Raw genomic sequence first — 22,857 nt, 5'->3', positions numbered from 1 at the left:
TGTGGGATTGGGAACTCCTGTGCGGGAATGTGGTTTCCCACATCACTCCCCTTCCTTCCCACCTGATCCCGGAGCTTGTCTCCTGGCTCCTTCCTGGGGTGGAAGGTCCGTGTCCCCTGAACTGGCCATCTGCCTGGAGTTCCAGGGACACCCCCTTGCTGGTTCTGTTGCTGGACCCCTGGGTCTCCAGCTCCATACACAATGGGTACCCAGTGGCTAAGGTAATATCCTGCCGATGACTTTGAGCTTAGGACTTCTTCATCTGACTGGTGGAGAGACATGGCAGCTGGTTATCTACCGGGCCTGCTGAGGCCCACTGATGTGATGACTCTCGTGGTAAACCGAGTACCCTGTCCCCACCCCACCCTGCCTCCCTGACCTCCAGTTTATACTCTTTCTGCTGCTGAGAAGGTGTCAGTTACTTTTGGACAGCTCCTTTGGCTTTCTGGCTGTTTCTTACCCCAAACAAGGAATTGAAACAGCCCCAAAGCTGTCACGATCCACCAGCTGTCTCTTTATTTTGAGAAGCAAGAATAAAAAGCCATGAAATTTTAGTGCATAATATGAGACATTATGGAATTACATTTTGTGGCAGCCATAAATGCTGTTGAAAAATATTTTAGTTTGGACAATTTGGGATAAAGTTCATAGAAACCTATATCAGATAGTTTGAAGAAAAAAAAGAAGGAAGTCATGGTTGATAAATTGGGGTGTATGAGAGATAGGTTGGACTTCAGGTATGGCTGAATCAAGGTGCTCAGATGATGCCATCAGGAGCAGTCTCTCTTCAGACCACCTGGGTGGCTTGGTCGGTTAAATGTCTGACTCTTAATCTCAGCTAAGGTCTTGATCTGCCATCCACAATTCTGTCCGAGTCGGGAGGACTGAGATTTGGGAGCTGATTGTAAATCCTGACCTGAGTCTGAAAGCCTGAGAACCAGGAACACAGGCTTCTGAGGGCAGGAGAGGATGGATGTGTCTCAGTCTAGGCAGACAGAGTGAATAGCCCCTTTAGCCACCGTTTTGTCCTTTGGGTCCTCAGTGGAGTGGATGAAACCTACCCACGTAGGGGAGGGTGTCTCCTTTCCTCTTCCACCCACTCTGGTGCCATTGTCTTTTGGAAATGCCTCCCAGATGTACCCAGAAATAACGCTTCCCCAGCTCCCTGGACATCCCTACCCAGTTGGGCAGACACGTAAAGCCACGGGGGTGACTTCTGCCCTGGAGAGTGCCTCGCGGCTCTGCTGGGGCGAATCTGGTGGGGCCAGGAAGACCACCTATGTGTGTGGTTATGGCCCAGGGCAGAGGGGACGGTAGCTGGCCTGGCGGTGGCCGATATGGAAGATGGTGGGTACATGGAAGCACTTCGCAAACTCTGGACGTTGAGCAGGAAGGGACAGCGGTACTGAGGTGGAACTACGTGAATGATGGTGTCATTGCTGAGATGGGCAGACTGGGGAGGAAGTGGTTTGGGAGAGAAAGTCCAGAACTCCATTTTGGACAGGCTAAATTTAAGATTCCTCCTGTCCCTTCATGTGGAGAGGGTGAGTGGGCAGTTGGCTACAAGTGAGGAGACGAGGATTTCATTCCCGAGCGCGAGTTTATAAATGGCAGCTACAGTCGCGATGTGGGATATCCGCCCGGGAAAGAGTACAAGCAGAGCAGCAGCCATCCCCAGTCTAGAGGCCCCGCAGGAGCAGGGAGCAGTGGGGGGAAGGAGGGGAGCCGGCCTGGTGTCAGGCTCCTGGGCAGGAGCAGTGTACCTGTCAAGGGATGGGTCCCCGGAGCAAGGGGTGGCCATGGGCTGGATGGCCCCTTGCTTCCCCGTCCTCCTGGGGGTGTCAGGCAGGGGGTGTCAGCTGACTGATGGGGGAAGCGGGACTGCAGAGTGGGAAGCGAGGGTGTGGATGTGGCCAGTGGAGACGCCTCTGGAGCGGGGCCACTGAGCAGGGCAGCAGATGCCGGGGAAGCCGCTGGGACGGAGGGGGTGTTGATGGGACCCCAGTGGTCAGAGCGCCTGTGCCTCTGTCCTCCCTGCTGGGGCACCACAGCCGCGACCATCTCTCCACACGAGGGGCATGCATTTGTACACACGTGGGCATTCTGGCAACCACTCCACAGTGACCCTGAAATTTCGAAGCCGGTGCTTCCCGTCCGTCTGACCCGTCAGGAATCCACGGAGAGCCTGCCGGCCCGCGATGTCCCCGCGGCCGCCAAGCCTGCGGCGGCGCGCTTGGACCGTCTCCGAGTTCGGTCCGTGTTGCTAATGAATCCTCGTAAGGAAAATGGTTTCCTCCTTCCACTAATAACTTCCTTCCCGAAGCTAAATAAAGAGTACCCGGGCTGCATTCGGCAGTGCCCGCTTCCAAAATAAACAGAAGCCCAGAAATTAGCCGGAACAATAGTGTCATTAGGCAGCTGCACAATTGTTCGTGCGAACCAGGCTGGCGCCCGGAGGCCGACACCGCGGATCCGCCCGCCGCGGAGTTTCGCGGTGGAGAAGGCGCTCGGTAGAGGGCCCAGGCCAGGAAGGGTCCGCGGGCGGGCGGACCCTGGCTTGGCCCAGGGCCGCCCGGGGAGACGTTTCTGTGCTGTGTGGCCTCGAGCACGTGGTTCGGCAGCTCCTGGTCCCTTGCCCACGGCCAGCGGTGACCGCAGCAGCCAGTCGCCTGCATCAGACGAGGTGGCGCGCACTGGTGGGGGCCCTGCAGGGAGTGCGGCCTCTTCTCCGCGGCGGTCTTACCAGTGCCGCGGCGTCGGCCGCTGGTGGTCCTGAAGGAAGCGGCTCCTGCTGTGCGGGCTCCTCCTCCTGCGCGGGCTCCTCCTCCCCCACGCAAGCTCCTCCCCGTGCAAGCTCCTCCTCCTCCCGCAAGGCTCCTCCTCCCCCGTGCAAGCTCCTCCTCCTCCCGCAAGGCTCCTCCCCGACGCAGGCTCCTCCTCCCCCGTGCAAGCTCCTCCTCCTCCCGCAAGGCTCCTCCCCGACGCAGGCTCCTCCTCCCCCGTGCAAGCTCCTCCTCCTCCCACAAGGCTCCTCCCCTACGCAGGCTCCTCCTCCCCAGTGCAAGCTCCTCGTTCCGCACAGACTCCTCCCCTGCACAGATTCCTCCTCCCCCACAGGCTCCTCCCCCGTGCAAACGCCTCCTCCCCCGCAGGATCCTCCTCCCACAAGGCTCCACCCCTGCACAGGCTCCTCCTCCCCAGTGCAAGCTCCTCCTTCTGCACAGACTACTCCTCCACAGGCTCCTCCTACCCCCCAACGCTCCTCCCCTGTGCAAGCTCCTCCTCCCCCACAGACTCCTCCCCTGCACAGGCGCCTCCTCCCCGGTGCAGGCTCCTCCTCCCGTGCAGGCTCCTCCCCTGTGCAGGCTCCTCCCACCATTGGCTCCTCCACCTGCAGGCTCCTCCCCCAAGGAGGCTCTTCTCCCGCAGGCTCCTCCTCCTCCGCGCGTGCGCTGAAGCGGCCTGAGGGCACCGTGACTTGACAGGCATGGGGCTCCCTAGGCTCAGAGTGAAAGGGGACACCAGTCTTCCGAGATGCGAGATACCACCCCGCATCACACCTGCACGGAGCAGGCGCCGATTCATAATTAGCAATCACCAACGGTTACTTAGTGTGTTGTTAATTAACCATTTATAAATGGCTAGTGATGCTAATGCATAATTGATCTGGGGGAGAAGGTGAAGCCCAGAGAGAGGTTAAGTCACGGGCCCAGGTTCAGCGCTGGGATTTGAACCTGTGCGGTGTGGCTCTTAAATGTCGCGCTCGGCCCTGTATTGTCCCGAAACGCCAAAGGCGCGCCTCCACTATCCATCCGTGCGGTATCTGTGCGGTCCCCGCCAGCACCTGCAGGGAATGGTTGCAATGGTCCGCGCCGGGGCGCCAGCAGACGGCACCAAAGCCTGAAGTTCAGAGGCTCCCTCTAGCCTGACTCGAATCTGGGGCAGCCCTTCGCCAGCTGTGTGATGAGCCAGAAGAACCTCCCTGTGCCTCAGTTTCCCCCATTAGTGTGCCTGCCTCCTAGATGAATGGGAGGGTGACAGGCCGTAAATTGTCCTAAAGGGCTTGGAGCACTCCCCACTAGGTAGCCCAGGATCCGTAACCTGTGGCCTTAGCTGCATGAGGCTGAGGGAATGGGCAGGAGTGAGAGCTGGCCTTTGCATGCTGACCTCTGGATGCTAAGGGTATGGAAACGATGAGGCAGTTCGAGGTGGAAGGTGTGTTGGCACCTGTTCCCCAAGGGGTGGGTCCTGACCCCAGGGAAAGCCAGAGTAGCCCATGGGCTCCCCCCCCCACCCCGCACAGGTCTTCTGGCTCCCACACTGACCCTGCCCTGTCCCCCGCAGCACATGCGAGAGACTGCAGAACGGCGGCAGCAGCTGGAGCTGGAGCATGAGCAGGCGCTGGCTGTCCTCCACGCCAAACAGCGGGAGATTGACCTTCTGCAGAAGGTGAGCCGTGGGCGTGGCCTGGAGCAGGGGTGTGGAGGGAGGGGGGCGGGAGCTGTGCACCTGCGTCTCCCCACCTTCCCCGAGTCTGTGCCACCCAGTGCCACCCGGCTCCCCTGAGCCACCGTGTCCCAAGATCCACTGCAAACACTAAACGCTCCCCCGCGCGGTGCCGGCGGGCTCGCGTGGAAAGCACGCTCCCGGGGCCGCTGCCCGCCGTGAGTGGCTTCAGCCCTACCAGCATCGTTTACAATTAAGTATACGTGTGTGTCTTATCCTGCAACCTTCCATTCCAGAAAAGATGCCCAGAAGAACCACAGGAACTGGTTCGACACGACTTGGGTTTTGTTTTCTTTGTTCTTTGGGGTTTTTTGTTTGTTTGTTTGTCTTCAGTACTGGTGGAATGGGGGAGAGGAACGGGGTTGAATTGGACGCCCACCCGAGGCTAGGGGTATAAACTGTGGTCATTCAAAGGAATAACTTTGGTTTGTACCTGCTGAACTGGGGAGATTTCCATGATGTGCTGTTAAGCGAACAGATCAAGTCTCAGGGCAATATTTTCAGCATGAGGGAGAGGGAAAGAACACAAGAAAGAGACGCGGAGACTAAGAGACAAAGAAGAAGGAGGGAAAACAGAGGGAAGGATTGAGAAGCTTAGGGGGCCCATCCTTCTGGCACCCGTGGTGGTGCTGGGGGGCTAAGAACATGGCCCCCGGACCCATCTTGGTCATCAGTTGTGGTCCTCTCCTGTGTCTCTCCATGGGGGGACTTGGGGTCCCGGGTGTGGTTCTCCTTTCCTTCCGAAAGCCCTGATCCTACCTGGAGCCACTCCTCCCCGGAGGGCAGCGGGCCCCACCAGCCAGAGACTTTCTAGACTGGGCTACAGGTGCATGGCTGGCCACGGTGGGTGCTCCTGAGACCGGCCAGTGGATGGGCAGCGGGCAGCTCCTCCCCAGCCTCTCCAGGCCTCTGATCTCGGAATAAAGGACCCAGGGCCGTGTGCCCACCTGACTGGTGTTGGGAGTCTCCTGGGATGTCCCTGTCCTCGGAGTTTGGGAGCCAGTTTTGCAGCAGGTGGAGAATCTCCCAGGCTGCTTCCCTGATTGTTTATTGAGACCACGTGTCGAGGGGAGCTGTCACTAAGCCCGAGCTGATGGGGATCATCCAGCCTGACGACCTGCCGGAACAGCGAGAAGCAGCCTTTCATTAGATGTTATCCAGAAAGGATATTGCTTGCTGGGGCCCAGGCAGAGATACAGCTCTTCTCTGCCTGCTGTGCCATGCCCAGACATGGCCGCCCGGCACCTGCCCCCGCTCCCCGTGGCCCCGGAAGCCCTGGCTGGGCACCACCCGGATAGGAAGCCCGTGGAAAACACAGATTCCATGCCAAGGGGGCGACAGATCGGTGACTGCCAGCAGCGTGTTCTCTGGGAGCCTGGAGTTTCATTTACGAAGCATCCGATGGCAGGAAGGTGCACCGGAGCCGATGCTGTCATTCAGCCTTCTCTGTGCCTCATCCGGTTTCCTTTGTCCCTTCCCGGTGTTCATTGTGGTCTGTATCTTGGACACCCTGATGCTTCACCAGGGGCGGGAGCTGAAGAGGAGAAACCAGTACAAAACCAGGGTGCCAAGGTGGTAATTTCTTAGAGCTCTGATTTTTGAACAAAGCCTTCCAAGAGCAAGGCGGACCCTTGAGCAGAACGAGATTGGCGATTTCTTCAGGATTCTTGTTTTCCGTTTGATTTCCACCATGGAGGGCCAGCATGCTGCCCTTGCTGATGAGATCATTCAGTCATTCAACAAATGTTGGGTGTCCACTGTGTGTCAGTGTCTTTGGGTTGTTCTGGAAGGGGAGCCCAGTGGCGGGGGAGATGGCTTATGCTGGCACCGAGGGAGAGCGAGGCCCCTCCAGAGGTCATGCAGATGCCGTGTGCAGGGAAGAAGGGGCAGGATGAAGTGATGGTTTCATGACTGCAGGACCCCAGACAGGGCAAACTTAGGTGAGTGGCAGGTCATGTAAGGGCTCAGGTCCCCAGTACTTGGGGAAGGAGGCCTTTGGAGGGACACAGGTCATGCCCAATGGGCAGGGGGTGCATCCCAAGGAGGGTGGCGCTGAGCCCCGGGCACTCCGCAGGCTGTGGGAAAGAGCTTCATCTTGTTCCAAGGGAACGGGAAGCCACTGGGGGCTGAAGCGGGTGTAACGGGGTCTGGTGAACATCCTTTGACCCTCGCGCTGGGGACTGATCTGCGGAGGGGCAGGAAGGCCCCTTACCCGCTGCCAGAAAGCCTGGGGTCTCAGCCTGGGGCGGCGGCTGCAGAGGGGAGACGTGGACACAACCCAGGATGGATTAGGAGAGGGAGCTGTGTGCTCAGGGGCTGTGGTGAGAGGCACAGGGGTGGAGGCATGTGGGAAGGGGCACATCCAGGCTGACCCACATCGTGGCTGTGGATCTGGGCTGAATGGAAACATCGCCGAGCTGGTGTGGTCCTGGATGTGTGGACGCCCAGCGGCAGGTGCACGGGATGGGAGGAAAGTCTCTGGTCCTAGATGGAGGGACACTAGTGGAAACGGCGATGCTCTCAGGAGACCCATCGTCCTGTGTTTCCATTTTCTGCAAAAAGACAGTGGATGGGGGCATTTTCTTCGCACATAAACATATCAGGGCTGCGCAGACCCATGGACAGGCTGGGGCAGTGTGGGGGAGAGGGCATTAGGGCCCAGAGGTGGCGAGGTTACAGGCCGCAGGAGTCAGGAAGGGCGAAGGAGGAACAAATGCCATATTTACTAAACTTAAAAAGAAGCCAGGAGCTTGCTGGGCGCCGGGAACTATTTTTGACGTGAACTCTCACTTCAAGCCCATTACAACCCTACGAAGTGGGTCCTACTGTCCTCCTGTATCCAAATCGAGGAAGATGACTCCCGAGCTATTAAATAACTTGCCAGATGCCAGTCAGCTGGTGAGCAGAATGACCTGGGTTTGCATGAAGCCCTTGGGCCAGGATGCTGCCCTCTAAGGCTCCGGGTTGACCAGTGTCTTGCCCTTGTCCCCCTACCACAGTAAAAGTACCAGAGCTCTCCAAGGTCCAGAGCTGGGCCCCATGAGACGGCAGCGTGGTTGTGTGTGAGAGTGGCCCGTTCTCTCTGGCTTCAGCTCCCAGGCTTTCTCGGCCCCCCTCCAGTAGGGACCCCTGCCCTCATCTTGCCAGTGAGGTGGTTCTTGCTGTCACCTGTGCATGGACATCGTGCCAAGGGCTGGTCCTCTGTCCTCGTCCTCTCTGACCCAGAGCCCAATTTCCGGTGGTCTGCCTCTCTCTGCCTGAGGCCTCCAAGACACCTCGCTCTCCACTAATTTCCTTCCACGCAGATCGTCCCCCATAAACCTCATGGGTGTTCCCTAAGACTCGGTCCACAAGCACCATCTCCGTGTCTCCGCTGGCTCCCGTGGTGACCTTGTCAGGTCCTGTGGGTCTAAACACCGTCTGGGTATGGCCTCGCCACCCTGGGCTCTCCAGACTGGATTGTGAACCCTCTTCTTTCATCCAGCCTTCCACACGACGCCTCGGCATGAGGTGCAAGTTGAACCCCGTCCTCGGCCACACCTGCTCCACACCTGTTCCCTGGAGTTACTGCCTCTTTCTGCTTGTCTCCTTTTTTTCTGTGTCCTCATCACTTCCTATTCCCAGACTCTGGGAGAGCAGCAAAACCCTCTCTGGATGGCCCCACGTGGGGAGGCTTGACCTCCGCTTTCCCTGAGACTCCGCCCAGACCCCCGGCCCTCTCCGCCCATGCTGGTTGCCCCTGACGGTACAGAGCTGGGCCTGGGGCCCCCTTCACTTGCGTCTTGGGGAGTCCCTTTACGCCTGTTTGTGCTTTGTTGGATCTCTGCCTTCCGGGGCCCGCCGTGTCCCTTTCTCTTGACGCATCGCAGGTGTGAAGTAAGGCAGGGGTTTACTTTCCCTCAAAATACAGGCAGTGCCTGATGGGTCTTGCGGGCTTCAGCCTCACCTCTGGCGCCCTGAGGGGGCGCGGGCCTCGTGCGTCCGCCGTCAGGACCCGGGACCCAGACCTTCTCTGGGGCTCGTCCCTCTGGCCAGGATGGTGCTTGGAGAAGCAAGTGGTGTTCTAATGGAGATCAAGGGAAAATGAGGCCATCCAGCCAACCAGTAGTTCCAGTAGCCGGTAGAGGCAGAGTCTAAAAATACAAAAAGCAACCAAGCCGGGCTCTGTCCCATGGACGGGCCACCAGCCCCCGGCGGTCTCATGGGACACCTGTTCCACGCAAACCAGGCAGCCGAGGGCTCAGTCCAGAGTCCGTGCTTTCCTTCATTCAGCCCTCTGGTCAGCACTGACGGAGCCTCTGTGTCGGTGATTTCCAGGGGCTCTTTGGGCAGCATGAGTGAGGCAGATGGGGGAGGCTCCGGACACCGTGAACATTTATTCCGAGCATGGAGAGCCCTGGGGCCGGCGTCCGGGAGGCTGACTCGCCGACTCGGGGCTTCATCCCGCTGCCTCCCCCTCCCCTGCCACGCGGCCTCTCACCAGATCTGTCCCCTCTTGGATCTTTGCCTGGATGCCTGGTTCCCCGAAAAGGGCAGAGCTGGCGTTCGGCGCTGAGCTCCCTGCCCTGCCTCCCGGCCTTGAATGGGATCCTCTCCCTGCTCATGTGGCCTCTGGAACACCAGCCCGCAGGGGGTGCCGTTGGCTCATCTGTTTGCTTGCGGTCTTTCTCCAGAGAGTAGGGTCTGCGCTCCAAGATTACGGTCCAGCACGTAGCAGGTGCTCAGTAAATGCTGACGATGAGGGTCCAAGATCCCCAGACAAGGAAGGAGAGCTGCGGGGAGCGGCCACCGATGGATGCACGGCTGGTCGCAGTCCCCGGTGATGAATTCTAGGTGCTATTGTAAATGCCCGTTGAACGAGTCACTGAGCCATGGCTCCGTCCTCCCCATGGCCTGTGGGCGCCCAGACCCCTGGGCCCCTCCTCTCTGGGTGACCGGCGGCCAGAGCCCGGCAGCTCCCCAGCTTCAGACTTTGTTTCCCGAGCAAGCTCCGTCCTCTCCTAGTTACAGTCGCCGTGGTGATCATCTAAGCGTTTTTCCAAATTTAAAATTCATCTGCAGACCTGACCGATTTTGCTGTGGCTCAGAACTCCTCCCACGTGCGAGGGGGTGGCTTTCGGGGTTGGGGCTGTCACGGACGTGGGCAGTAAGAGGAGCCAAGCCCGCCCCGTGAGTCGCGATCGGTGCTTTGCCTGCACTTCAAGGATGGCTGTTTGGGATCTCGCTGTCGTGGGTGGGTGGCAGGGGGTCACGGACTGACCCCCGTGCTCCTGTCGGGCACACCTGCGGGACTCGTGTCCAGGCAGCACTTCCTCTTAGTGCTGATGGGAGGAGACCAAGGAGACCGCGCATTAGGCGCGCAGGCCATCCCAGCCAAGTGTCCAGACTTTGAGGCTGAGCCCAGCATGTCTGGACCTCTGTGCCTCCCCAGAAACCACCACCTGTGTCAGCACACCGTCTTGGACCCTCAGTTCCCCAGACGACAGCCCCCTTCCCCTGACAGCTGGCCCCTGTGCCCCTGACAGCTACGGGCCCTTCACGTGTCCCGGTGTCCTGTGTGAAGGTCAGAGCTTCCCCACAGGTTGGCTGTGGACCTCAGATGAGCCTCGTGTAAGCTGTTGCTTTGATGTTGCGAGAATTTGGAGCTGCCGATTCCAACCGTTAGTTTTAACAATCTATTCTAACTGCCCAAATGGCCCGGATGCAAGTAGCCTGTGAAAACCAGCTTCCGATCCTCTCTGGAAGCCGGAAGCCAAGTCATTACTGCGAACTTGGCGGGGTTTTCACAGCTCACTTTGGGGTTTTTTTTTTGTTGTTTTTTATCCTGCCAGTTGGAAACTATCTTTGACTCAAGTGGCTCAGTGCTGAGGTTATTTATATAATCCCTGTGCGTCCTGCGGATGGCTGTCCGTCCCCCCTCCCCATTTTGTTATTTATCATCGCTCTCGTTTCAGCTTTGAAAGGAACGATTTTAAGCACTTGAAGGTTGCGCTGAATTCAGGAACAGCGTGATGAATCTGGTGTTCTGTCGCTTTCCTGGGTCTCGAAGCCTTTTATGGAGAGCCGTCCCCGCGGGACGTGTAGGGGTGAGGCGAGCCGGGATCTCAGGCCGCCCCCCAGCGTTGGCCGTGCTGGGGACGCCGGGCCCCTCCTCCTCCGGGGAGGCTGCAAGAATAACGATCGCTGGCTTCTTTGCCCCTCCCTGCTCACCGTCCGGCGCCCAGAGACCGTGTTCTTCTAGAACCGAGAATTCTACATGTAAATCTCAGTCGAATATGGGGATCCTTCCCGAGTGCTCGAAATTGTCAGACGCAGGTGGCCTGCAGTGTTGGAGATAAACCTCCCCCTAAACCCGCTACTCGGTGTCTCTGGGAATGTCTGTGAGGCCACTGAAACCAGTGCGAGGGGACGTCCGAGTGGCCACGCGGGGGGGCCAGCTTTCCTTCCCGGCTTAGGATTCAGGCTCAGGCTCTCACGGAAACTTTAGCGCCTCCAACTTGAACACGGGAAGTGGCATGTTCTCCAGCAGCTGACGATTGCGTTCATTAGGACGCTCGGTTTCAAGGGACAGAGAACAGTGAAAGGGAGTTTGAGTTGTGCGCCCAACTGAGGGGGCTTCAGATGCGGCTGGATCCAGTGCTCTCCTGCCTTGGCACTCCTCTGCCTCGGCTTCGTTTTTGGTTTCCAGGGGAGGCCTCTGGCTCCTCCAGCCTCATCCCTCATGGTGGCAGAAAGGCTGCAGTGCTCCGTACTGTCCTCCACTCGGGCTCGGGTCAAGTAGGCAAAGAGAATCTGTCCCACCTCCCCCAGCATCCATGGGCAGAGCTGTAGCCAGCCTGCACACCTGCCCGGAAGCCAACCACTGAGCGTCTGGAGCTGTTCTCATGCCCTCAGGACGGGGGCTGGGTCCCCAGCACAACTGGGGCTCTTCCGGAAGAGGCGGCCACAAATGCCAGCCGGGCGGGCGGGCTGTGGCACTCACTGGCGTTGCGATGAGGGATGACACTGTTGCTTTGTGGTTTTGTGTGAACCCACCACGTGGCTCAGGCAGCAGCCCTTCTGAGAGACCGGTTGGGTGAAATGGGTGACATTTCTTACTCTGTGGAGCAGATGGCTTTGCTTCAAGGAATTGGAGGAGGGCCGCCCCCCACTGCAGGCTGATTGGCTGAGAGCCCACCGGATGCTCAGGGACCCCCATCTCGGGCTCGCCTTGGGGCCCGCGGAGACCGCCGCTGACCGGCAGCTGCTTGGAAGTCATGTCTGCATGGCGGCGTCTTGTTTCCCAAGCAGCTACGGGCACCTGGGGATATGATGCCCTCCCACCCCACCCTGAGGCTTCCAGAAGGATTGTCCTGACCTTCTGGGCCCAGCCCCCTTTTGTGTGTGACCGCCTCTCTCTAGAGGAGTGGGACCTCCCACGGACCTGTCCCCTCACTGCCAGATCAGGGTGTCCTTTCCCATTTTGACAAAGAGCATCCCAGCCGGCCGGCATTTGTTCTGTGTTTGCCCAAAGGGCAGGGGGCAATGAGAACTGGTCTAGACCCTCGGAACAGGGTGCTTCTTGGGGAGATAAATGGCAGGAACCCACGCCCTGATAATTCAGACCTTTGTCTGATTCTCTTCTCTTTCCTCTGCTTTAAACATTGACTATTTTCTCTTTCTATTATAAACAAGGCTCAGGTTGAAGCTAAGAAGGAACATGAAGGCGCCGTACGGCTGCTAGAGGTAAGTGTCAGGACCCTGACCCGCCGGCGTTGGGGGGCGGGCGAGGGCGGAGCTGTGAATGTGGGGGCCACTCCTGAGTGCCCGCGGGCACCAGCCACTAGCACTGCTCGCCCACCCCCTACACGGGCAGCACAGCGACCGCACAGAGAGGCGAAGTCATGTCCCCACAGTCACACAGCCTGCCACGGAGCTGGGTGCCTCGCTCGTGAGCCGCTGTCCCCTGCGGGCTGCTCTGGGACCACGCAAGGAGGAAGACGGGGAGGAGGATAAAGTGTGGGTATGGGTGGACCGCTCCCGTGGGCACCCTGCCAGCGGATGAAGCGTGGATGGCACACTTTCAGGGACATTTTCAGGGACGGCACTGACGGTGGGGAAGAGCTTGGCTGGTGGTACCTGGGGAGGCATTTGCAAAATGAGAAAGGGGACGACACCTGGAGTCTGAGCGGGGGACACCAGTGAGCAGGGCCATGGCCTTTCCTGCTGTGAACCCCCCGGACAGAGGCCAGGCAGCTCCTACCTCTTCATTAGAGACACACGGGTGGGGGTGGCCCTGGGTGGCCTCTGTGTGGGCCGCTGTCCCTGGATACAGGGGGAAGGTGGCCCTGTCCTTTGTCCCCAGGGGCATGGCGGCCACGGAGAGCAGAGTGTGCCTCTCCTAGTTCCCTTATGTTGCCTCATAACATCTATTCCTCCCGCAGGGAAAGGTCCCGCCATTGCCATCCCATATATTAAAGTTGATTTTTTGAGCGCGTCCGTTAGCTAATGAGTATCTGGAGGGGTGAGTGTGACGAATGGCAGGGGGAGCTCTAGCACCCGAGGGAATGGCAGCAGACCCCCGGAGGCCATGCTTGTCCCTGGAGAATCCATCCCCCGCCCCCTGCCTGAGCCGCCCCCTTGTCTGCTCAGACCGCCTCCTGGCTGCATGCGTCCTTGTCTCCACTGCCCGGGGCCCCCGGACAGGGTGTGTCCTGCGTTCAGCCGCCCTCTGGGCCGCCCACGGGGGTCTCCTGGCCCGGGGCTGGGGCCGTGCATGTTCCGGCATGGGTGGCATCGGAATGTGCTCTGGGGGGCAGGTGCAGCGCAGAGGCGCCGAGGGTGCGTGTCTTTTCTTCTTTACAATGTCTTCCGTGGTTGTGCCTTGCTTTGCGCTTCCCGCAGAACACGCTGGATGGCATGCAGGTACCGGAGGGCTCGGGCCTCCCCTGTGCCGCTGTGCTTGGCGGTGCTCTCCCTTGTGCTTGGGGCCGCCACGGCTCCCTGGGCCTGCTCAGCCCCCCGGGAAGCCGGCAGCCCGAGCTTCCTCCGGCTGTGGGGCGGGTGGGGACTCCTGGGGGTGGGGGGCACTGCCATTGGGCACCGGAACACAAGCTCTGTCCCGGCAAGGCTTGAGCAGGCCCAGCGATCCTGGTCTCCTGTTTCCGCCGCGGCCATAAGGGTCAGGCTGGGAGGACAGCCCAGAACCCCGATGACTGCGAGGGGTGCGGTGGGATGGCAGGTGGGGGAACTCATTCTGCCCTAGGGCCAGCCACATGCCCAGCATGCAGCCCATTTGTCTCTCAGTCATCGGGATTCAACCCTGGCCCCGGAATGTTCCCCCGCTGTGTTTGTGTCTGCCGTGTGCATGGCTGGGGCCCCTCCCGCAGGTGAGGGCGGCAGCCTTCCTTCCCCCGGACAGGACACTGCCCTTCTCACTACGCCCATGGAACAGGAGGAACGGTGCTGTCCCTCTGAATGGGGTTGTGAGTGTTTTCTAAAACTGAGTTTGATCGTGTAGTCACTGAAGGGATGGTTCTAAAACTGATGTTCCCAGACCAGCAGCATCGGCATCGCTGGGAGCTTGCTGGAGATGCCGGTTCTTGGGTCCTGCCCACCCCGTGGAGTCACAAAGTCGGGGGGGACCCAGAAACCTGGGGGGACCCAGCCGCCCCTCCCTGGGCAGTTCTGAGAAAGCCATTGTCAGGGAAGCATTGCTTCGTGTCCATGAGGCTAATGTGGAGACGAGGGCGTGAGGGCCGAGCCAGTGCCCTGAGTCTTGGCCGAGCCGTGGCTCAGCGTCTTAGTGACCTGAACCTCCACCCCTCCCGCACCTCACCTTCACCGGACGTGTTGATGAGAAACACCTGCAGCACGCCACAGGCTTTGCTGGAACGTGTTCCTGTTCCTGGAGGGGGTGTGCGTCCCCCATGGCAGGGTGGGGGCTCCCCTCAGTCAGGGGCTCTGCTCGGAACAGCCGCCACCTTGCCTGGCGAGACGCACACACACAGGACTAGTGGGGGTCGTCTCCGCAAGCACGGGGCGGCAGAACCCCTCCCAACATTGACCTTGCCCAGCCAGTGCTGTGGGTGCTCCCGAGCCCCATTTTCGGATGAGTGCGTGGCCAGGATGTCTGGGGATGGGAGGAGGGGGCGGTCTCCATCCCCCATCAGGACGCGTGCCGAGAGTCCCAGCGCCCGCAGAATCATCTGGGCTCGCTGTGGGGCCTCACCAAGGTGGGCGTCAGGCGTTAGCTGAAAACAGCTTTTCCAGAATCATGACCGAGCCCTCTGTAAACTGCAAAGGAGGAACCGTTAGGGAACGAGTGTCCCCGGCGCTTTATGGAGGGGTAATTTGAAGACAAAGAAGCAAGAGAACATCTTAAAATTAATAATAGTAATGACACTCCAATGACAGTGACCTAGGGCTCCCTGAACCCTCCCTATGTACCAGGCGTTAGGGCACATGTAGGGACATCTAGGGCACAGCAAGCATAGCATGTCACTTAATCTTCACGATACCCAGGGGAAACCGAGGCACAGTTCAGTGACTTGCCCGAGGCAAGCTGGTGAGAAGCAAGGTCTGGCTCTGACGCCAGGAGCTCAGCGCTGCACCGCAGCCGACTTCCCTGGACCCCGGCCTCCCCGGGACGTGGGGTCAGCTCTCCCACCCGCAGACCCGCAGCAGGTGTTGAGCTGTGCGTGACTTCACACGGTGGCGAGACTCAGAAGCACTGCCCTCCCCAGCAGGGATGCGGACCATGTGATCACTATCCACTGGGCAGTGGACACGTGTGTCAGGGTTAATCCGTAGACCCCCCCCCCCGCCTCCAGCGAGGTCGCTACCGTCATCACCCTCTTCCCAGACTGGAAATCAGGCACAGATCCTGAGTCACCCGCCCCGGGACGCACAGCTTGCCAGAGCAGAGCCAGGTCCCGAGGGCAGGAGGGCCCGTGGGCAGCACTGTCCGAGGCGCAGAAACGAAGGTGTGCAGGGGAGCAGGGCCTGTGTGTGGGGCTCGGGGGCACGGGCTCCAGGGCCCGTCACAGGGGAAAACCTGGGATCAGATCATTCCTGCCACTGTCCGTGCTGTGTGCTTTGCGTGTACGTTCTGGCTGCTTTGTGCCTTCTTTGGGGCGCCTTCCCAGCACCTCCCCCTGTGGCCCCCAGCTTACTGGCCGTCAGCTCCAGATGAGGCTTCAAACTGCCCGCGATGCCAGATGCTCATCACAGCCGGGAAGGGACCTGTGGAGGCTCCTTCCATCCTGGGTCTCCTTTGGGGAAACTGGGAAGAGCAGACAGCGTGCCCCCTGACCCAGGAAGACACGGGGTCCTCTGGAGGGGGCCCAGCGTCTGGGCAGCGTCGTGGCCTTCCTGGGCCCTGGGCCCATTTGCTTCACGAGTCCCATCCCTTCCTCCATAAAAGCATTAAAAATTATATTTTACCTCCACCTGCCTGGGAGTAAAGAGGAACGTAGCCCACGCTGAGTCCATATTATATGTTTGTTTCCAATTTTAGAGAAAACTGAAATGAAAACGTTGGCATGGTCCCGAAAATGGTCCCTGTGTTGCTGGGACTAAGGGTGGGGGGTCGCCCTGCGGGGCTGGTGTTAGGACACTGCACGACCACGCGGCAGGTGAGTGTGCGTGTGCGTGAAGGCGCACTTACCTGCTCCCAGCAGAGACGAACCCGTTGTCAGGTGCATTCGTAAGCTGAGGGTCAGGTCACAGCCTCACACCGGGCATATGAAGGTCGCTTCTGGTCGGCGACATCTGCTGCTGCTCAGGGGCGGCCCCAGAGAACTCCCCTCCGAGTGATGACTCGGGGAGGATGTGGGGACAACATGGGGAGGACGGGGCAATGTGGGGAGGTGACCCGGGGACGGCACAGGGACGTTGTGGGATGCAGGCCCCCTGCACCTTGTGACCGTGCCGACTGGCGCGTGTGGCTTCCTGATGACCGCAGCAGGGTCAGCTCCTGCCTGCTCCGCTGGGTCACTCCGCTGACACGAGCCAGGGCCACCTCCTGGCAGGAAAAGCAGAAAGTGCGTCTCCCGGGGCCAGGGGAGTGAAGCCAAAAGGTGGTTGGCCCGTGGCATTGTCCCCGCCCCCTAGAATCCTCACAGGACCGCGCAACTTGGATACAAAGTGTGGCAGAACAGTAGTCAATTAGAGAATCCGGGAAGCGGACCCATAACTTATGACTTAGAATTAATGTTTCACATGCGACTCGTCTTAGGAAGCCTCTCCCCTCCCTCTCCTCCTCCCGCTCAGGGAATAGCCTTCGCAGCCCCGTAAGGCTTCGCTGCGAGCTGAGGTGGTTAGGGACAGGGAGGCTGTGCGCGCCCCGGTGTTTGGGAGCTTGGCTGTCCCAGGACCGACCCCCACTCCAGCTCTGTGTCCCGGACGCTGCCGTCTGCCCCCTCACCGCTGTTGGCACCCCAAAGGCGATACGGATATTCTGAGGCCCCACCGATGACGGGTGCTTAGTGCACACCTAATACCGAGTGACGCGCGCACGTCTGTCCAGAAGCAGGGAGGCCCCAACGATCCAACCCACCAGCTTAGAACTCACTGCCGCTTACGTTGGAGAACTGGACGAGCTTTGAACCAAAGCAAACGTTGAAGACGCTGGGCTTTCGTGGTGTGGGCTCCGTGTGCCGCGTGGAGTGCAGAACATTCGCGGAGGAGACGTCCGCACTGACCAGAGTCCCCTCTTTGCAACAATGTTGTTCCGCTTCGGGTTCAAGCCCACATTGTCCCGCCAAGGGTCTCCATTGGTCACAAAACGTAGGGAATTCTGGTAGACTCCCATGGGCCCAAAGGAGCTCTCATACTTTGCTGAAAATAGACGTCCAGGCAAGGGTGGGAGGCGTGTGAGGGAGCTTGGGTGGGTCTTACTAGGGTAGTCGCACCCCTCCCTGCGGCGTCAGGCCTGTGGTGTTGCCCTCAGAGGCCAGAAGACAGTTGCTCCTGCTAATGGAGCCCTCCCATGCACCCCACAGTCTGATTTTGCAATTCCTTATTGCGTTCTGGAAGACATGGTTCACCCCACGCTCTAGGCGGAGGCAGTGGGGCCCACGGAGGCTGTGGGACATGTGTCCAGGTCCACATGAGTGAGTGGGGGACCCAGGGTGTATAGCCAGCTTGGAACTCGGAGTCAGAGAGGCCTGGGTTAGTCTGGCCCCTGCTTGGCGTGTGACCCCCGGCTTTCATGCATGTTGGCCTTGTTTTCCTCCCCGTGCTGTGGGCTCATACCACCTGACCCCGTGGTCTCCCCGGCCATCAGCGATAACGCGTTATGAGTCCCCGACATCGCCCAGCACAGAGCAGGCAAACAGCCCCACACGAGCAGCCCCAAGGTCAGGACGTGACACGGAATGTTCCTCCCAGACGCTCCCATGCGTGGGGTCCCAGCCTGCCCGGGACGCCCCTGGGTTCTCCCTGCTGCTCTGATGATTCACAGCGGGCAGCCGCGTACCCTCCGCCTGCCCTGGCGGGACACAGGGCCCGGCCCTCCACGTGGCCGTCCTCTACGGGGCCCGGAAGGCAGATGTGGAATGCGGAGTGGCGGGCCCTGACGGCTAGCCATCATGCTCGGGATGTGTTTTCCTCCATCTTCATAAATACCCACGGCCACGCTGGCCAGTCTCCGCGTTTCTTCCAGGGATGGTGTGCTTGCCTGATGACTGTGCCATGTGTTCCCGCCGCGGTCTGCGTGGCCCGTCCTCCTGCCACCTGCGGGTGGCCAGCTACCCGGGGGGCCGCCCATCCAGGAGGCGACCAGGCTCTGGCTCCTGAAATAAACACTGATGTGGGGACAAGCCCGCCGGGCAGATGGGTGGGGTCGCTGCTGCCTTCCTGCTCTCCGGGAAGCCGTTCCTCCTACTGGTGCGAAGTGCGTCCGAGGCCCATCCACGTCCGGGCTGACGCGGCCCATCTGGAGATGGCATGACTGCTCAGTGATCCCGGGCGTGAAAACGAGGGGCGGGGGGCGTTCCCAGCCGGCACCAGGTCAGAGGCTGGATGGCCTCGTGTCTCTGGGGATGGCCTCTAACGTGCCCATGTGAGCCCTGGAGACACAGGAGGGTCCCCCACGGGGTCTGGGGCTCCGGGGTCCTGGATGGACAGTTGACAGTCTTGCTGGATGGAGAGCTCGTGTCCCGGGAGGTTGCTGTCGCCGTGGAGAAGCCATCCCAGGAGTGGGCAGTGCAGACCTTAGAGCGCAGCTGCCACCTGTGTCTCTACCGCTGTCCCAGCCGTGCTCACTTGTGGGGCCAGTATCAGGCGGAAGACACCATGGTGAAGTGTCAGGTTTTTCCTGAGCACGATGACTGCGAGAAACAGCTGTGTGTTGGTGACGTTAAAGGTATTCAAGATATGTGAACGGGCTCAAGCATCAGGTGTCATCCCGCTCCTGAGCAGACGGGACAGAACGGGACAGCAGACAGAAGACTGGAACGGAAGCCCCAAGCCTCTGAATGGTCCCATGTCCAGACGTGGATTCGGAAGGTTTCTGGTTCCTGGAGGCCTCCCAGACCAGGCTCGTCAAGCTGGACCTGCTTCCCTCGGGGGCACTTTCCGTGGGCACGGGTGGCGGGAGGTCCCCAGGGCGCCGCAGGCAGGACGTCGCGGAGCTGCGGACAAACGCCGAGGTGCCTGCTTGCTCCGCGTCCGTACGCGCTCGAGCCTGGCTTTCATCACAACCTGGAGCAAAGCAGCAGGGGCGGCCAGGCCTCTCCCACCGCCGGCGACTACCGGAGCGACACGGGGAGCTTTGCCTGCCACACCGAACCGCACCCCCTGTGCCACGCCTGCCTGGCTCCCCTCAGGTGTCTGAGGAAACTGCTGTGGGTTTTCACGCCTGGGGTCACCGAGCAGCTGTGCCGTCTCCGGACCGGCCATGTCAGTCCGAACGTGGATGGGCCTCTGACTCACTCGCCAACGTTTAAACGTCGAGAGATTTTTGCATTAAAATAAAGACCCCCTGCTCCTTTTGGGAGACGAGAAGTTTTGCCTCCATGGTTCTGGACCAGGAGTGTGAGCAGAAGTCTCCTCCAGACAGAACACGCATGCTCCCGTGTGCCCTGTTCCCCCAGCGTCCTCCGGCTCACCCGAGCTCCCCCCGCCCCGCGTGCCCCAGCAGCCTCCCTGGACATCTGGGTACACCAAGGCTCTGAAGTCCGCCATGTGCCTCCTGCTTCCCGGGACTCCCTCATCCGCACGTCACCAACCAATCCTTGGAGCGTCATGTCCTGGGCAAGCCGCCGGGGGAGATGGCGTGTCCCAGTCGCTCGCTGTCAGTGAAGGGGACCCCTGAACAAGACAGCACTCGTGGAAGGAGGGGGTCACCGAGGGCAGTTCCCAGAGAGCTCAGGGGCTGCACCTGCCAGCAGTGAATGCCAAGGACACCCGTTCATAGTGGCCCGTGACAGCTGCCGTCACGTGCCTGTGTGTGATGCCGTTCCTAGGGCGTGTCTGAGCCCTGCAGGGTGTCCGGGATCGCCTGTTGCCCCCTCCGCCTCCGGGCCCCTGCTCTCCCAGAGCGCCGAGTCAGCCCCCGCAGCCGGCCGCCGGTGACGGGTGCATCTCGAACGCCAGGTCCCAGAGGAGGCCCGTGAGGACCTCGGCCGCGCTCCGCGTGCACCACCGAGACTTCCACTGCGTGGGCCGGCTGCCCGTGGCACCGTCGCGGGTTAAATCTGTTTGCACTTGGATTTCTCCTGTTTTTATGTTCCTTCAGCATATAGCTCCGCGGGGCTCGGTGCACGTGGAGATTCCCGTCCCCCGTCCCATTGCTCCTTGCACGTCACAGCGTCCTGGGGCCCCAGCTCGGACCACCGCCGATCTGTTCTCTGTCACTCTGGCTGTGTCATTTCTAGCGTGGCACGGAAGTGAAGATTCTACGGGCTGTTTTCATTGGGTCATTTTCACAAACACGAGGTACCGAGGATTTCATCTGCCAGCCTTTCTCCTAACGAACGTGGAAATGAGTTCACGGCCACGTAAACAGCGCTCGTGTTCTCCCACCAGCCACTGAACCTGGATGGTCCCGGGGCGTGCAGGGCCAGCTCTCCCCATCTGAGGACTCTGCCCGTCCCTCGGGGTTCACGGCTCTGCCCCGGAGCAAATGCTTTGGGAGAGTCAGGGCCCCAGACCTCAGGGCATCTGACAAGTTCCCCTTTTCTGGGGTCGGCCCCACTGGAGCGGGGTCCTGCGTGGTCCCCCACCCGGGGCCCGGGGCCTGGAGTGCTGAGCTCCCGTCTCTGCCTTGGGAGGCAGTGATCACAGATAAGCTCATTCAGCTTTTTGAAAGAAGAATCCTGCTGATTTTTTTTTAATGAATCGAAGAAATTAATTATAGGCTTGGGATTTGTTAGGTTTATTTTTAGAAACCCCTGATCACAGACATAAATAGCATTTCATTCTATACTAAGGAGCTGGAAAGCTTAATGCCAGAGAAGGGGGAGAGGAGGAGGGGGAGGAGGATGAATAGAAGAGGAAGAGGGGAAGGAGAGGGGCAGGAAGAAGGAGCGGGAGGAGAGGGAGAGGAGGTGAGGAAGAGGAGGATAAAGATGGGGAGGAAGTGGGGGAGAGGAGGGGGAAAGACAGGAGGGAGAGGAGGGGTCGAGAGCGGGAAGAAGGAAGAGAATGAAGAGGAGGAGGGGAGGAGAAGGAGGAGGGGAGGAGGAGAAGCGCGTCTGCTGCTGGCCCTCTGCAGGCCAAGGGCTGTTCCAGCTGTCCCTGCATTCCCGCACATACACCCATGTTAAAGCAAAGATCTGTTGAGCGCTGACTCGGTACCCAACCCTGTTCTAAGTGCTGGGGACGTAGAGGGAAGACGCAGACAGTCCTCCCCTCGTGGAGCCGACCTGTGAGCAGGGGGTACCCAGGCAGCACACGGAATTAATGATGCAGTAGATGGGATTCTCCATTTATCACAGAGTAAGGAACAGAGACGAGGCAGGACTCCACACAGACGAAATAGGGCACCACACTGCCAATCAGCAGTGCCCTCTTTTCACTGATTGGGCAAATGCTTACTGAGCACCTACTATGTGCCCGATTCTGTGAAAAGCACTGAGGTTGTCTCCGGGAAGCAGAAAGAGTGAAGGCTTGGAGCTTCGCATCCCGTCTGGAGACAGATGAGAAGTAACCAGGGGCCCGTGGACCAGGGCGCGTGGGGTGGGAAGCAGCAGCAGAGGGTGCCGCGGGGGTGGGGATAGAGCTGACCCTCCACGCGACCCTCCGTGGCCTGGGTGCCCCGCTGCAGACAGCGCCCTGGTGAGACAGAGCCCTGCGTCTGCACCAGGATTGGAAGTGTGGTCCGTGAGCGTGCGTGTGAGGTCACCCACCCTGAGAGCCAGCGGGGCAGGAACGGGACAGGAGCAGAGGCAGGAGGGAGCTGCCCCTTCCCTGACATGTGTCCGAGGGAGCCCCCCTCCCCAGGGCTCCGGAGACCTCTCTGCCTGTCCGCACGTGGCAGCCGTGTTGCTGATCGAATCCAGCAGAAAGAACTTCCTTTCATCGCCAGAGCAGTGTTCCTTGGGGCGCTGCAGGCTAGGGGTGGAAGTCCCCATGAGAAAAACGCATCAGCGGGTTGGCCGCTGAGCTGCCCCGCAAGTCTGGGCTGTGTCACCACCTCACACTCCGAATCTCAAACGGCTGTGGCGAGGCGTGCCAGCCACAAGTGCCCGGGCGGCACACACAGCCCAGAACCATTCGCGGCTGGCTGGCTGGGATCTGAGTGCTCGTGGGCTGCGTGGTGTGCATGGTTTCCCACGTCTGGCCGGGGAGGGGACGCCTGATTTTATCAGACGCTGTTCTCCCGTGGAGGTAGGAGGCAGCTCCCCGTCACACCCCTGTGGGCACGCCCCTGCATGCACGACCCCCCCCCCCTGCACACCCCTGACCACCTGCCGTGCCTCTGCCGTGCAGAGCAAGGTGCGGGAGCTGGAGGAGAAATGCCGGACGCAGAGTGAGCAGTTCAGCCTGCTGTCGCAGGACCTGGAGCGGCTCCGGCAGCACGCCGGGAAGATCGACCTGCTGGGGGGCAGTGCTGGGGCCTCCTTGGACGTCCCCAGGTCCGGCAAGCCTTTCCCACAGTTCATGAACGGACTCGCCCCCTCCATCAGCAAAGGTAAGTGCCTGCCCCTCCCCCGTGTCGTGGGGTAGGGGAGGGTGCGGCCAGCGGCCCCGCAGTGGGGCGTGCACAGCATGTGTCCGACCCTCGCACCGGACACTGGCATCCCGGGGCTCCGGGTGACGGCAGGCGCCCTGCAGCCCCTGCTGTAAGCACTTGTGGGTGTCAGCACATGTGCTCCTGGCACGGCTGCTTGTGGCAGGGGCTGTCCTGGTCCCACTCTGCAGAGG

At 60.3% G+C, this 22,857-nt stretch overlaps 1 protein-coding gene across 7 annotated transcripts in view; it reads left to right on the top strand.

Annotated features, from left to right (window-relative positions):
- Positions 1-22,857, top strand: part of RIMBP2 (RIMS binding protein 2) — a gene marked incomplete at both ends in the record, with an annotated part of 78,944 nt that overhangs the window by 10,728 nt on the left and 45,359 nt on the right. For 4 of the 7 annotated variants that reach the window (XM_080822161.1, XM_080822164.1, XM_080822163.1 and 1 more), the window contains 3 exons: positions 4,348-4,449; positions 12,181-12,231; positions 22,423-22,624. In XM_080822161.1, coding sequence (XP_080678287.1) covers positions 4,348-4,449; positions 12,181-12,231; positions 22,423-22,624 — 355 coding nt within the window. Of the gene's footprint in view, positions 1-4,344; positions 4,450-12,180; positions 12,232-13,389; positions 13,411-22,422; positions 22,625-22,857 lie in introns of those variants that run through there. The other 3 variants (XM_080822162.1, XM_080822166.1, XM_080822165.1) reach the window with 3 other exon arrangements.

The sequence above is a fragment of the Martes martes genome (assembly GCF_963455335.1).
Source record: "Martes martes genome assembly, chromosome: 13".
In the NCBI taxonomy this organism is placed as follows: Eukaryota; Metazoa; Chordata; class Mammalia; order Carnivora; family Mustelidae; genus Martes; species Martes martes.
This window is presented reverse-complemented; position numbering and strand designations above follow the sequence as displayed.